Source organism: Rattus rattus, chromosome 9 (assembly GCF_011064425.1).
Source record: "Rattus rattus isolate New Zealand chromosome 9, Rrattus_CSIRO_v1, whole genome shotgun sequence".
NCBI lineage: Eukaryota > Metazoa > Chordata > Mammalia > Rodentia > Muridae > Rattus > Rattus rattus.
The window spans coordinates 61,043,485-61,059,413 of NC_046162.1; the positions used below are offsets into that span (position 1 = coordinate 61,043,485).

The 15,929-nt window shown below is 47.4% G+C and overlaps 1 protein-coding gene and 1 pseudogene across 1 annotated transcript in view; one reads left to right on the forward strand and one right to left on the reverse strand.

Moving 5' to 3' along the window:
- The window catches only part of Dhx8 (DEAH-box helicase 8), a 35,428-nt gene extending 21,323 nt beyond the window's left edge, over nucleotides 1-14,105 (forward strand). Inside the window, exons 16-23 of the mRNA XM_032912360.1 lie at nucleotides 483-664; nucleotides 2,040-2,180; nucleotides 4,804-4,959; nucleotides 8,615-8,752; nucleotides 10,258-10,386; nucleotides 10,542-10,738; nucleotides 11,182-11,361; nucleotides 12,665-14,105. Of these exons, the coding sequence (XP_032768251.1) occupies nucleotides 483-664; nucleotides 2,040-2,180; nucleotides 4,804-4,959; nucleotides 8,615-8,752; nucleotides 10,258-10,386; nucleotides 10,542-10,738; nucleotides 11,182-11,361; nucleotides 12,665-12,884 (1,343 nt within the window). The 3' untranslated portion in view covers nucleotides 12,885-14,105. The remainder of the gene's footprint in view (nucleotides 1-482; nucleotides 665-2,039; nucleotides 2,181-4,803; nucleotides 4,960-8,614; nucleotides 8,753-10,257; nucleotides 10,387-10,541; nucleotides 10,739-11,181; nucleotides 11,362-12,664) is intronic.
- On the reverse strand, nucleotides 5,274-6,512 carry LOC116909056 (annotated as a pseudogene).
- Nucleotides 14,106-15,929: the final 1,824 nt, after the last annotated feature.

Consider the following 15,929-nt stretch of genomic DNA (forward strand, 5'->3'; position numbering starts at 1 on the left):
GCGTGCGTGTGCATGCGTGCGTGCGTGTGTGTGTGTGTGCGTGCGTGTGCGTGTGCGCGCGCACGTGTGTGTGTGTGTGTGTGTGTGTGTTGCTGTTAGTGTTGCTGTCTCCTTTCATACACACAGTTTCATGATTTGGACCTGTGGTTTGAGCTACCAAGAGGCTAAAGCAGGACGATTGCTTGAGCTAGAAGTTTAGGGCCAGCCTGGACAACATGATAGAACTCTCTGTCAAAATGAAACAGACCCAAGCCTGGCTGCAGGCCTGTAATCCTGGCTATTTACTTGGAGGGCAGGGGTGCTGAGGCAGATAGAGCTCAAGTTCAGATGGACAGTGCAGTGAGAGCTTGTCTCACAGCTTTTAAAACGTGAGAAGAGCTGGGGATGTGGCTCAGGGCAGACAACACAAGACTCGTGTACCTCCCCTGCCACAAAAGATACAAGAGAGCCAGACAGTGAATGACATTCCACTCTCTTCCTAGGTGACATCTTGGTTTTTTTGACTGGTCAGGAAGAGATCGATACTGCTTGTGAGATCCTGTATGAAAGAATGAAGTCACTGGGACCTGACGTCCCAGAGTTGATCATCCTCCCAGTGTACTCTGCTCTTCCGAGTGAGATGCAGACCCGAATCTTTGATCCAGCTCCTCCTGGCAGCAGAAAGGTAACATGGGGCTGAAATGAAGTGGTTCCACATACCCTAAAGTCAAATGGGTGTGCAGTCATGGGTCCACTTGTCACAGCCTCCCCAGTGATGGATTACACGCACACCACCATGCCTTTTATGTGGGATCTGGACACTAAACTCAGTTTTCAGACTTGAGACAAGTACTTTACCAATTGAGCTATCCCCCTGCCTCAGTTTATCATTTTTAAATTTAAAAATTTTATTTTACTGCTGGGCATGGTGGCATGTGCACACCATGGTGCATGTATGTGGGTCAGAGGCCCCTGCAGGAGTCAGTTCTTTCCTCCCACCATCATCGAGGTCATCAGGCTTGGTGGCTCGTGTTTACCCACTGAGCCATCCTGCTAGACTCTGAATATATATGGTTCATTACTTGATAGACATTAGGTTATTTCCACTTTGGGACATACCCCAGTACTTCTGCTGTGAACATTTGTCTACCATTTTTTCTCAGTCATTTGTTTCTCTCATATTTTGACTGTGGTGATAGATGGGAAAATACTCAGTGGGTGTCAGGAGGTAGAGGGGTGATGGGTAAGGGAAAGTCAGGCGTAACTCTCAGGCTTCTAACTTGCATAGCTGGGTGGCACGTGGTTCTAAGAGTTGAACATGGGAGAAAGAGCAGCTTGGGAGGAATAGGTGATGAGTTCTCTGTTCTGTCTGTTAGACTTGTTTCTAAGCAGGGCCCTTGTGGCTGTGAGGCAGGTGAATGCCTTTCAGGGCCAGTAAGATACTGGTGTGATTCGAGACGTTTCAGTGCCTCCTAGCAATGATTTTTTTTTCCAAGCAGTTGTGTTTTATGAGCTGAACCTCTGGGTGAAAACCAGTGGCAGAGCCAAGCTGAGAGTAATAATCTTCTAGATCACATATAGTGCTGCACACACAAACCGTGAAATTCCTGTCCCTCGTGGTTCATTTTATGATGAGGAGAAAAGATCCAATCCTCTTCTTGTTCCACATATATGAACAGCCCATTTAGTAGTCCAGATGTCTCTGTGGGAAAAAGAAAAATCTCATTTTGCTGTGCTACATGTGATGCCAGGAAATCTGTGCTTTCCCAGGGAGCTAGAAAATTAAAATTATAGTAATCATCTGCTCTAGACAATGAGGTACACAGCTATTTATACCAAATGAGATTGGCTCTGAGCAGTGTTGGCTCTTTTCTGCTTTATTGCTCTGAGGCCCCACCCACTTCCAAAGGAACCCTTCAGATGCGGGCACCTTCCCCCTGACTACAGGGACCTGGACTGGGGTTAAATGTCAAGGGTCTAGAGGGAGATAGCAGCTTCCTTGAGAAAGAGTAAGACCTTTTCTAAACTCAGCTCACTCTGACTGTCTTCCTCATCTGCAGGTGGTGATTGCCACCAACATTGCAGAAACATCTCTGACCATCGACGGCATCTACTATGTGGTCGACCCTGGATTTGTGAAGCAAAAAGTTTACAATTCTAAAACAGGGATTGACCAGCTCGTGGTGACACCTATTTCTCAGGTATGGGTGTGTCTATCAAGCTTTTCTCAAAATTCTGGTGAATTCTGGTCTCTCTGGGATTCGCTATGGTCCCTCCCTCCTTCGTTCCCTCCCTTTCTTCTTTTCCTGTTTGTTTCAAGACAGGGCCTTGCCAGGATCTCTGTAAGTTCTAGACTTAGCCTGGTCTACATAGCAAGTTTCAATTGGCTAGGGCTTCACGGAGAGACCATTTTAGGAAAGGGAAAAGGCAAGTCTTGCTGTATAGCTTAAGCTGCTCTTAAATGTGGAATCCTCTGTCTCTGTCTCATTATGAGATTATAGGCATATGGCACCACACTGTGCTTGGTCCTATATTTTTAGTCTTTTGTCCTCAAAAGTGAACTTAGTGGGATTAGGAGAAGCTTCATACTATGTATGCTAGCCACTCTGTTTATGTGTTTCTCAGGATTAAATTTAGGCCTGATGTATGTTAGACAAACACTCTTTCATTTAGATTTATTTACTTATTATAAATGAGTACACTGTCGCTGTCTTCAGACACACCAGAAGAGGGCATCGGATCTCTTTACAGATGGTTGTGAGCCACCATGTGGTTGCTGGGAATTGAACTGAGGACCTCAGGAAGAACAGTCAGTGCTCTTAACGCCTGAGCCAACTCTAAGCCCCTGTATTTGTAATCTTTAGAGTGGGATTTCAAAATAAAATTGCTCCATAAATCCAAAGTTTGTTTTTTTTTAAGATTGCCTCACACATGTTGAGTATTTTTATCATTTGTGCGTGCATGTACTGTGGAGGTCAGAAGCGTTCATCAGCTCCTCTAGAGCTGGAGCTGCAGGAGGTCATGAGCTGCCTAATGTGGGACTCTGCTCCTCTGGGAAAGCAGCCCCAAGAACATGAATACATACATACATACATACATACATACATACATACATACATACACACACACACACACATACAATATTATACATATATGTATATGTATATAATTTTAATGTTCATTTTGTTAACCTAACTGGTTTGTTTCTAAGAACATATCAGAGAGCGGTTGGGGCAAGCTCAGTGATAGAGCGCTTGCCTAGTAAGCGCAAGGTCCTGGGTTTGGTTCTCAGCTCCGGGGCGGGGGGGTGGGGGCATATCAGAGAAACATGATCGAGTACATGCTCAAGGAACAAAAATGGCTGTTCATGAGAGGATGGGTCCTGGATCAGCCAGAAGGGAAAGCAGTTTAATCCAGTATGGTATAACCATGCCATAGAGTATTGTGTGGAATTAACTGCTGATGTGTATTTATATTTAATGTTGTAAACGGGTAGCTGGCATATTAAAGGAAGGGAGCTACAAAATATGATAAATAAAACAATCCAATTTTTGTTTAAAAAATACATGATGTGCATTTCTGCGTGAGCATATGGCTGCGGCCCGCACTGGAAGCCTGTAGGCAGGATGTTAGTTAGTTAGGGCTTTTTCGTGGGTGCTGCTGTGTTATTGATTGCTCTGTTTGTGGATGATGTGGGTGATGGGCTTTTTTTTTTCCTTAGACACCTTTAAGTATTGTGTTTGTCTTTTATAGCAGGCATGCATTGACTTTTATAGTTTGCAAACCCCACAAAACTCTGTTCATTCTGATACTTGAGTGATAATGACTAACGTTCACAAGGTACTTACCGAATACCAGGCACTGCCCTAGCTGGTTCATGTGCACTGGCTCGGAGCCTCTCACACCAGTCCTCATTTCCAGCCAGAAGGTTAGGCACAGAGGGAGTAAAGGACTTGCCTGTCTATCACACACTTGGCAGAGGTAGGATTTGGTCTAGAGAGCCTGGTCCAGCACGTGTGCTCTGTACAGCTCCTTAGGACATGCGTCTCTTGTGATGAGCAGATCATTGGCTACTTGTGGCTCTGCTGACTTGGAGCGGCAACTGTGGGTGCAGTGCAGTCCCAACAGCGTGAGTGCTGCCTCGGTGGGTGTGGCCCATTGTCCTTCATGCTTCATTTTTTGTTGTTCTTTTTGAGAGAGGGTTTCTCTGTGTAGTCCTGGCTGTCCTGGAATTCTCTCTGTAGACCAGGCTGGCCTTGAACTTAGAGATCTGCAGGCCTCTGCCTCCCGAGTGCTGGAACTAAAGCTGTGTGCCACTGTTGCCTGGCTGTCACTTGTACTTTTCACCTGGAAAGTTGTCACTGTTGCCATTGAACACTGCAAACCTGATTGTAGAGTGGCTGCAAAGTCACTGGTATACTAATTTACTTAGTTTACTTGTAATTTCGGTCATAACTGTGGGGCTTCGGTTTTATTGTCTATGCTGCTCTCTGTGTCTCTTCCATCTACCTGCCTTGTATGTGCCTCCCGAGACAAACTTCCTGGAAGTACTGAGAGTTGGTAAGTCTCTGTAGTGTTGGAAGTGGGCCTAAAGGAAGTGGCGGCTCTGAGAGGCTTGCCCTGAGCTCTGGTGGATCTTTCTTTCTGAGCCTCTCTCTTCCTAACCCTTATGCTTAAAGTCTAGATTAAAATATCTTTGTTAAGCCCTAGCTCTGCCTCATAAAAAGCAAACAAAACATTTGCCAGTCCCCTCCCCAACAGATTTCCTGGAGAGATCTGCCAAGTGATGTTTTACAGCTGGTACTTTATATGTTCATCCTCTAGGCTCAAGCAAAGCAGAGAGCTGGCAGAGCTGGGAGAACCGGCCCAGGCAAGTGTTACAGGCTGTACACAGAGCGTGCCTACCGGGATGAAATGCTGACCACCAATGTGCCGGAAATCCAGAGAACCAACCTGGCCAGCACAGTGCTGTCCCTCAAGGTAAGAACCACTGTCACCTGAGAATAGCCTGGGGAGCCATCTACTCCACAGTCTTCTTACTTGGAGCACCTCATGGAATCGTCCCTTTGAGTGAGATGCGGTGTGTGTGGTAACAGCTCCCTGTGCAGTCTCCCGTGAATACACATTTGTTCCTTACTGTGACAACCAGCAGGATTTTTGGATGTACTAGGTTTCAGGGATGAGGATTTGTTTATTTGTTTTGTTTGGTGGTTCTGCAAAGGTCTTTACTAAACAGTTCCTTCCAGGGTGGCAGGACATAGCCACAGCCAGGCCATACAGCCACATCCCCAACACCTCAGTTTGAATACAGCATGACAGACTGCCCTTGGCCAGCAGAGGAGGGCAGGCTCCAGCAGTCACTTCTCTAGGGGTGCATAGTTCAGCAGTTTCTCAGTCAGGTCCACGTGTGCTAGGAGCATGCGGCAGCGGCAGCAGAAGGGCTTCAGGCCCAGAGCGTCCAGGGCATCCCCCTCAGTGTGCTCTGCCACGGCAGACGCAGGAAGGCTTCCCATTTGTTACCGATGATCTTCCTGCGGGTGAGGCAGTGCACTGGGATGATTATGGCGGCTTCTCATTGAGGCATTTTCAAAGAAGAAATTAGACAAATAAAATCAGTGCCAAACTGCAGACCAATACATTTAACCCCAGACATGTTAGCTTTCAGCTCCAAGTCTATTCTTCCCTTGCAAGGGAACAACAGACAGACTAGGTGTTCAACTTGTGTATAAACTAGGTTGGCCTTGAACTCAGAGATCCACTTACCACTACCTCTAAGTGCTGGGATTAAAGTCACCACGGTAGATGAATTCTGGGTTTTAAATCTTTTGTTTTAACACTTAAATTTTTTAATTATGTGTATGTGTGGACACACGCATGTGTTTATATGGATGTGTGACTGTGAGTGCAGATGCCCTCAGAGGCTGGACAGAGGTAAAATTGCAGGTGGTTGTGAACCTGACTGGGGGTTGGGACTAGAAGTCTGTCCGGGTCCCAGCTGTCCTGCAGGGTCTGCTTTTCAGTCAGAATCCTGCTCTTCCTCCTCAGCTCCCCAGCGAGGATCTTCATTGTGTCTTGGCAGGAGGAGCCACATGAGTCATTTCTCAACTCATGGCAATTCCCCTGATGCCAACGCTGCCCTGGAGCCCTGGCGCTTCACCAGTGCAGAGCGCTCTCGGCATTTATTATTCATTTCATGAGAGAGAGGCTAAAGCAGCGTTTCAGAGAAGAGCCCACTGTGGTCCCTGGAGGGCTGGCAGGGAGGCCTCCGAGGCCCTGTGATTTTAGCCACGTGACTTTGGGCAAGTTTCTCAGCTGTGCCCTCTGTCCTGTGATCTTGTCAGAGAAAGGGAACTGTTGTTGCTGGAGTGATGGGTGGAGCGATGCGGGAGAAGGCACTTGGTAGTGATTGCTCCAATAACTCTTCCGTTACTACTCACAACAAGCAGTGATTGGATACCTGCTGTGCTTATGGTCACAAACGCTTTATGAGGAGTAGGAAGCACGAGCCCTTCATACTCACTTGAATAGAGCATCATTCAGACATTTCTTCACCAAATTAGCCGAGGAGTGTATTATGTTAGACCCTGTTTTGTGCCATACACATGTCATACCGTGTTTGTGAACCATCTTGCACTGTCTTTTTGTCCCTGCCACCTACTGTGGTATGAAGCACTCCTCAGATATGTGGGAGACAGGGCGGAGGTGCTGTACAGTCTTCAATACTATAAAATATGCATGATGTAAAACCCATCACTTTTTTTTTTTGTCTTCTTCCTCCTCCTCTTCCTTCTTCTTCTTTTTTTTTTTTTTTTTTTTTTTTTTTTTTTCTTCTCTTCCTCTAAATCCCCAACCCCTCTTCCTTCTTCTTTCTCTTCCTTCCTTCTTGTTTGTTGTTTTTTTGGGAATGGACTTCAGTGCATAGTCCTGGGTGGCCTGAAACTCCCTTGTAGACCAGGCTAGCCTCTGAATCTCACAAAGATCTGGCTACCTCTCCCTTGAGCACCAGCATCATAGATGTGGACTGCCGCACGTGACTGGTGTTGGGCTTTGAATCTTCAACCCCAAGCACACTAAGCTCTCGTTCCCCCACTGAGCTGCACCACAGCCATTGTGGCTTATTTCGTCATTTTTGTTTTTATTTTGATGCAGAGTCTTACCATGTAGCTCAGGCTGGCCACAAACTTGTGATCCTTCTGCTTCTACTTCCAGAGTGCCAGAATTATAGATGTGTACATTGTATTTGGCCAGTGTCAGCTTTTAAGTGTTAACTCCACATTAGGCCCAGTCACAGCTTTGTACTTGAACCAACTTTACCAACCCCTTTCCCCGTTTTCGAGGAGGCAGGGTTTGAGGCCAGGTCTTACTGTATAGTCCTGGCTGGCCTGGAATACTCTAGGACTGTCTTTGAGCTCACAGAGGTCCACCTACCTCTACCTCCCTCTTGAGTGTTGGGATTAAAGGCATTCGCCATGGGCTGGAGAGATGGCTCAGCAGTTAAGAGCACCGATTGCTCTTCCTGAGTTCCTGAGTTCAGTTCCCAACAACCACATGGTGGCTCACAGCCATCTGTAATGAGATCTGATGCCCTCTTCTGGTGTGTCTGAAGACAGCAACAGTGTATTTAATATATAATAAATAAATGTCTTAAAAAAAAAAGAAAAAGGGGGGCTGGGGATTTAGCTCAGTGGTAGAGCGCTTACCTAGGAACCTAGGGAAGCGCAAGGCCCTGGGTTCGGTCCCCAGCTCCGAAAAAAAAAACCAAAAAAAAAAAAAAAAAAGAAAAAGGCATTCACCACTACATGCAGCCCCAGTACATTTTAATAACTGAGCTAAAATTTGTCCTTTTGTTATTTTGTGTGTGTGTGTTTGTTTATTTTGAGGGAATGTTGTTGTTTTGTTTAACGATTTATAACTATGTAGAGCATGTGTCCTCACAGTAGGTTTTTGCATAGGAGTGCGGGTAGGGCAGGGCACTGGATGGGCTGCAGTGAGAGTTACAGATGGTTGTTAGCTGCCAGATGATGGTTTTGGGATGCGAACTCTGGAAGAACAGCGAGTGCCCTTCCTTACCTCTGAGCTGTCTCTTCACCGTGGAAGGAACTTTTTTAAAAAAAAAATTTATTTATTTTGTCACAGTGTGCTGTCTGCATGTACATCTTATTGCCCTACAGGCCACAAGAGGGCAATAGATGTCATTACAGATGGTTGTGAGCCACCATGTGTTTGCTGGAAATTGAACTCAGGACCTCTGGAAGAGCAGTCAGTGCTCTAACCTCTGAGCCGGTTCTCCAACACAGAGGGAATGTTTCCTAAGTCTCCTAAAGAGGGTAGGGATTTAGCTCAGTGGGCAAAATGCGTGCTTACCATTGTGAAGCCTTGGGTACCATCTCTAGCACTGTATAAACCAGGCAAGCGGTGCACACCTGTAATTCCAGCACTCGGGAGTGGGCACAGGAAGAAAGTTTCCTGAGAAAATACATGGTCGTTAGTATAAACTTTGTGTGCTGAGAATCTGGAAGTTACTGCCGCTCTGACCGAGCTTCCTGATTGCGTTGAAGAAACAGCAGAGAATGTGACAGGGGCAACCTGCCCGTCTTAACCGTGAGGCTTATCCTCCTGCTGCTTTATCTTCTAGGCCATGGGCATTAATGACCTGCTGTCCTTTGACTTCATGGATGCGCCGCCGATGGAAACTCTGATCACAGCCATGGAGCAACTGTATACGCTGGGGGCCCTGGACGATGAGGGCCTGCTCACTCGCCTTGGCCGCAGGGTAAGGGGCCGAGAGAACTTGTGGTGCTCTGGGAAGGACTCCCTGGACAGTCTTCCACCTTGTGTTGAGGCCAGGGAGAAGCTTCGAGTAGGAATGCTCTTTAGAAAGGTGGTGGAGGGGGGATGGGGAGTGTGAGCCCAGGCTGGCCTTGAACTGTTTATGTAGCCAAGGATGAACTCCTGATCTTCCTGCCTCTGCCTCCCAAGTGCTGAGATTGCAGGCAGGCACTACCACACCTGGCCCTGTGTTCCTTTTATTTTCTTTCAAGGAATGGGTAGAGTTTATTTCTACTCAAGGCTGGCTTGCTTATTTATTTATTTATTTATTTATTTATTTATTTATTTATGTTTTGGGGTTTTTTTTTTAAGATTTATTTATTTATTTTATGTACAGCATTCTGCCTGCATATGTGACTGCAGGCCAGAAGAGGGCACCAGATCTCATTACAGATGGTTGTGAGCCACCATGTGGTTGCTGGGATTTGAACTCAGGACCTCTGGAAGAGCAGTCAGTGCTCTTAACCTCTGAGCCACCTGTCCAGCCCTTTTTTTTTTTTTTTCAAGACAGGGTTTTTCTGTGTAGCATTGGCTGTCCTGGAAATCATTTTGTAGACCAGGCTGACCTTGAACTCAGAGCTCTGCCTACCTCTGCCTTCCAGTGCTGGGATTAAGGCTTGTGCCACCACTCCTGGCTATTTATTTATTTTTGTAAAATGTCTTTTTTTATTTATTTAATTTTAATTTAATTTATTATTTTTTAATGGTCATTGGTGTTTTGCCTGCAAGTATGAAATTGGATCCCCTGCAACAGGAGTTACAGACAGTTGTGAGCTGTCACATGGGTGCTGGGAATTGAAGCCAGGTTTTCAGGAAGAGCAGCCAGTGCTCTTAACCACTTAGCCACCTTTCCAGCCCCAGTTGTTGTTGTTGTTGTTGTTGTTGTTGTTGTTGTTGTTGTGTGTGAATGGTGGGTGTGGCCATGTGTACCACGCTCGTGGAGTTGGTTCTCTCCTTCCTCCTTTTCGTGGGTTCTGGGGATTGAACTCAGGTCACCAGGCTTATGTGACAAGCACCCTTTCCTGCTAAGTAAGCTATCTTACCAGGTTAGGGTTTATAACTTGAATTTTATATTATCACTTTCTTTTTAGTAGCAAAGACTATTTGCAGTTAATTTTACTCCGGATATGTTACTGAATCTAACCTTGACTATATTTATGATGCTACTATTTTAAAACAAGTTATTCTGTGTGTAGCCGAGGTTAGCCTGGAACCAGCTCCCTATATAGTCTCAAAAACAAACGAAAGTATTTGCAACATTCCCATTTACATCAACAGTAGATATGTTCTTAGGCACCAAGAGGTTATTTAGCAGAGAAAATTTGTGGTAGAGACAGGTGCCCCAGATTATCATGGGGACATTCCTGATCTGTTTTCTATTTATTGACCAGCCAAGTCCATGTGCACTGTCTATGGGGAAGCAGCTGTGGTTTCTTCTTCTTCCTGTAGATGGCAGAGTTCCCTCTGGAGCCAATGCTCTGCAAAATGCTCATCATGTCTGTGCATCTGGGCTGCAGCGAAGAGATGCTAACTATTGTGTCCATGCTGTCTGTACAGAACGTCTTCTACCGACCCAAGGTAAGGTGCTCAGCCCCGGGTTCTGAGCACTGGTGTAGTCACATCGGCCTGTGCTGTGAAGTTTGTTGGGGACAAGGCCTGCAGGGCTCCACATGCTAGCTGCTCACGTGGTAACTGTTAGGCGAGAAATAACTCTCTGCCCCATTGCTCGACAGGACAAGCAGGCCCTTGCAGATCAGAAGAAGGCCAAATTCCACCAGACAGAAGGGGACCATCTCACCCTGCTGGCCGTGTACAATTCCTGGAAGAACAACAAATTCTCCAACCCATGGTGCTATGAGAACTTCATCCAGGCTCGTTCCTTACGCCGGGCCCAGGACATTCGAAAGCAGATGTTAGGCATAATGGACAGGTCAGTCAGGAATGTGGTGATGTTAGTGTTTTCGGTGCCTTGTCTCCCTGGGTCTTATGTCACCTCCCAATGTAGCAGTTATAGGTACCTGTATACAGAACATTTGTCCTCCAGTGTCCATCTCATGTTGTAGGCTGTCTCCCCAGGCAGGGGTGTGGCTAAGAGGCACTTCAGAAACTTCCTAAGAGGAAGATACCTGAATTAGTTAAGAGTGCTTTGCTTACAGGCCTCTGGATCATTAGTCTGGAGTTGAATTCTTGCCTGAGCCAAGCGTCTGGCTTCTAGTTCCTTCATTCTGCCTGTCATATCCAGTGCTACCTCTGTAGTGAGCTGGGAGGAAGGCCCTGGTGACCACTGTGAGGACCCTAAGGTGGGACGCCGAGCAGCTGGCATCCTGCGCACAGAGCAGGCTCATGTCTCCTTTGCTCTTACTGCCCTGATAGGCACAAGCTGGATGTGGTCTCCTGTGGTAAATCCACAGTGCGAGTGCAGAAGGCCATCTGCAGTGGCTTCTTCCGGAATGCTGCCAAGAAGGACCCCCAGGAGGGCTACCGGACATTGATTGACCAGCAGGTGGTCTATATCCATCCTTCCAGTGCTCTCTTCAACAGACAGCCCGAATGGTAGGTGGCAGGCTCTGCACAGAGAGAGCCTCTGAGTCTCCAGCATCCTCCATGTCTCCTTTTGACTTTGTATTTCTAGAGTAGCAAAAGCCCAAATTAGATACACTAACAAGCTCCCCTTTTTCTTTAATAGTATTTGTGTGTATTCAGGTGTAGCTTTGTGCATGTCTGTGGAGGGCAGAGGACAGCCTCAGGAGGCGTTCTCCTTTTAAGATAATCTTACTGCCTGGAGCGCACCAATTAGACTAGATTGGTTGGTGTCCTCGTGTCTCTGCCTCCTCGGCATTGAGGTCACAAATGCGCATCTCCATGCCCAGCACTCTGCCCAGCACTCTGTTGGTGCTGAGGATTGAGCTTACTCTCGAAAGGCAAGCATGTTACCTCCTGAGTTGTCTTTCCAGCCCATAAACAGCCCTTTTAAGAGAAGTAAAATTATAGGGGTAAAAGCAGGGAAAGGGCTTAGAAATCATCTAATGAGATGGTCTTAAAAAGGCTTTGTGGGTTTTTGTTTTGTTTGTTTTAAGATAGGATCTTACTGTGTATCTCTGGTTGGTCTGGAATTCACTATGCAGACCTGGGTGGCCTGGAACTCACAGAGATCTGCCTGCCTCTGCCTCTACACCCAGCGTTGCTTTAAAAAGTTTATAGCTCATGCTTGTAATCCCAGCTCTCAGGAGGCTAAAGCAGGATTGCCTTGAGTTTGAGACCAGTCTGGATTATTCACATGGACACCCGGTCTCAAGTGAACAAAAACAGACCTGAGATGACTCAGCAAGTACAAGGTGCTTGGCCTGAGCTTGATCCCCAGAACCCACAAAAAGGTGGAAGAAGAGAAAACGCACACACGCACACACACGCACACACACGCACACACACGCACACACACACACACACACACAGTGTGCCACCATACCTGGCTCTATTGCACTGCCTTGCCCACTTGGACCTCACCATCCTTTGGTGATATCTCTGTGGTCCCTCTCAAGAGCCTTAGAATTCTATGGAAACTATCTGAGAAATCACTGGTTTATTTCACAGAGTAGGAAACTGAAATCTAGAGAAGGGACAGGGCTATTTTCACTGTCACTCAATTAGTTCATGCCAGAGACAGGACTAGAGCTGTTTCTCTGCGAGCCGTCTTGTATTGTATTGCAGTATTGGAGTGTGGCTTTGACAGTTTCCTGATGGATCAGGCAGGAGAAGTGATAGAATAAAATGCCGGCTCAGCCGTGGTCCCCCGTGGACTGAACTGGCTGTGGAGTGGGGTCTACTCTAAGGCTTGAGTCCTGTCTGTCTCCCACAGGGTGGTATACCACGAACTGGTGCTGACCACAAAGGAGTACATGCGTGAGGTCACCACCATCGACCCCCGGTGGCTTGTGGAGTTTGCTCCGGCTTTCTTCAAAGTCTCTGACCCAACCAAGCTAAGCAAGCAGAAGAAGCAGCAGCGCCTGGAGCCTCTGTACAATCGGTATGAGGAACCGAACGCCTGGAGAATCTCCCGTGCTTTCCGGCGGCGCTGAAAGACAGCTGACCACTCGCCTCTCCTGCATCATGGCTTCCTCTGGCTGATAATAAGCTAGTCCTGTAGTGACTTAATCTTAAACTGAGCATTTTCCAAGCCTGACTCTCTCCATAGTGTAAGACAGAAACATCTAAGCAGGACTTCGGCCAGAGCCTTTAATCCCAGCACTGGGGACACAGAGGCAGGAAGATCTCTTGAGTTTGAGGCCAACCTGGTCTACAGAGCAAGCTCCAGGATAGCCAGGGCTACCAAGAGAAACCCTGTCTTGAAAAAAAAAATCGCACACACACAAAAGAACAATTAGATAAGTTGTGTATCCTGGGATGGGCGAGGGGCACGCGTGACTGTGATGCCTGACGGGCCCAGCAAGGGCCTCATACCCCAGCTCGTGCTGAAGGAGTGAACCACGACTCTCATGTACCATGTTGGCCCCACTCCCTACCACTCCCCAGCCTCTGTACTTGGGTTTCTACCTCCTGGAAATATTTATTTTTTTAAGGAAACAGTGGTTTACTATGACTTTATCTCGTTGGGCAGGGGCAGCTGCAAGGTTAGGCTCTCGGCCTGAGTTCAGTGTGGTGCACGTGGCAGAGCCTCCTGATCCCACAGCCTAGGCCTCTCTAGGTCCAGACATGATGCATGGGCCAAACCTCCAGTCTGTCTTTCAGCACTGCTGGGCTAGCTCAGCCTTGTCAGCTCCAGATTAACCAAGTCTGCGCCAGAGTGCGTCAGTCTGGCACCTTGATCCTTTGTCTCCTTCCTGCCACTGTCGTTGAGCAGTGTGTCCTAATTCCTTTAAAACAGCAAAGAACACTGTGACAGTGTTACCTCACTGTCAGCAGAAAGCAAGCACTGCTCTCAGCTGCTTCGAGTTGACTTGTGGTCTGGGGAGGGACCCATACCTTCACTCCTGCTAGTGGTTTTCCTAGTGCCCCCTTCTAAGAACTATGGAGGTTCTGTGCTGATGAGAGACCCATCATCCTGCCAAGCCAGACTGGAGATGCTGGGTGCCCTGGGGATCTTGGGCTCATCCTGGGCCATGGGATCTCTCCTTCAGCCTCACATTAGTAACTTGTAACTGTAAGTTAAGTGCTGAATAGTAGGCCAAATGCCTAAAGAGAGGATGTTTCCTTCCTGTTACCCTGTGGACTTACACAAGATCAAAGCAGGATCCCAGGATCCAGCTCCTGGTCTCTGTAGTAGAGCACTTGACAGTTGACAAGTGTGTGTCATCCTTGCATGGGGCCTTGCTAACTCTGTACTCCACTTTCAGTGCATTTCTGCCCCCTGCTCTCCCTTCTCCCTCTTCAGTGGAGAAGGGATGCGTGTCCTCTATACTGAGCTCCGGTCCTGGAAAGCTCAGGATTGCTGGGCTATGGTTGCACCTATAGATATTCCTTCCGTTTGTTACCTGAGAGCTAGAGTCACTTCTCTGCCATGACCCCCGGATCTGACCTGTGACCGCCCATCAGAATAGCCACACCAATTACAAGCCCAGGCTACTCTAAGGGGAAGAAGTGTCCTGTTGAGATCTGGAGGGACAACTGGCCTGAGAATGGGGCCCTTGGCCCTGGTTTCCCTTCGTACCCCATCCCCACCCTGTGTGTATGTTTGAAGCTGGTTCTCACTCTATAGCCCAAGGCTACCTTTGGATTCATGGTGGTCCTCCTGCCTCTCAGGTGTACAAATGTATACCACCAGGCTGCTTTTGTCTCTTTAGAAAAAAATGCTTATTTAATTTTATATGTATTTTGCCTGCATACATGTCTATGTACTACTTATGTGCCATGCCTGGTACCTGCAGAGGCTGGAAGAGGATGTCAGACCCTCTGGAATTGGAGTTAGAGATGTTTGAGAGCTGTCACGTGGGTGTTGGGAATGAAAACCAGGTCCCCTGGAAGAACAGCCAGTGCTTTTAATAGCTGACCCATCTCTCTAGGCTCTTTCTTTCTCTCATTTATTCCTGAGCCAGTGTTCCCTGAGATTGAGAGTCTAAGAGATGATGTGGGTCTTACACACACAACTGGAATCTTCTTGACCACTACGTGCATGCGTATGAAAAGACAGCCCACGGGGAGTTTGTTCTCTCTCTCTACCATGTGGATGTTGGGGACAGAACTCAAGCACGTAGGCTTGTCCGGAAGGAAGCATCGTACTCACTTAGTCATCCTTCGAGGCCTAAAACACCCTCCCCCCCCACCGGTTTTCTATCTCTTGCTCTGAATTGTGAGTCAGTACATTGATTTTTGGTGTTTCTAGGAAAAAGTGATGCTTTTTATTTGTGGGTAACAGTTGGGGTTCTGTTGAACCTGCTTGTTTTAACCTGAGCCCAGTCCTGGAAAGCTGGCTCTAGATCCAGATTCTGTCCCTTCCTCAGATTCTGTCCTTTCCTGTTCCCAAGCTGCTGCCTCTGTCACAGCTCCTCAGTCATCCTGTTTCTCCCACCTGGGATTGGTCTCAGGAGAATGTTTGACGCTGCCACCACTACCCCCAACATACACACCCCACAAGCCTATTCAGGACCTGCTGTCACCCCCTCACTACAGTTGCTTGAATACCCTTCTCCTTTTCTAGTCTCCAAACACTTGTTTCTGACCTCAGTAAAAGGAGCAGCCTGGAGTTTGTGTAGGAAGAGGGACAAGCAGTTGGGATAGATGTGGGCTCCTAGTCCATGGGAGCAACTATGATCACGGAAGCCGCAGACCAAGTCTCCACCTGAGGATCTTTCTAGGGACAGGCTAACTGTGGTAAGGGATGGTCAAGGGGCCCCATCTGGGATAACAAGTATACTCCATTATTTCTGGATCCTCACACGATCCTAGCTTGGATAAGAGCAGATTTCCCAGTGTTCATTTTCTAGAGGAAAATCAATGACAAGAGATTTCCAGAAATGCAAGTGAGGGCCCGAGCTAGACTCCAGGAGCAGGGCACCGTGTCATCATGTAAGGCCTTGCAGGGACAGACTCCAAACCCCAGTCATCTTCATGGCCATAGCTCTTCCCACCCTAGGTCCTTGCCTCAGGGAAGCAAAGAGCAAACAAAC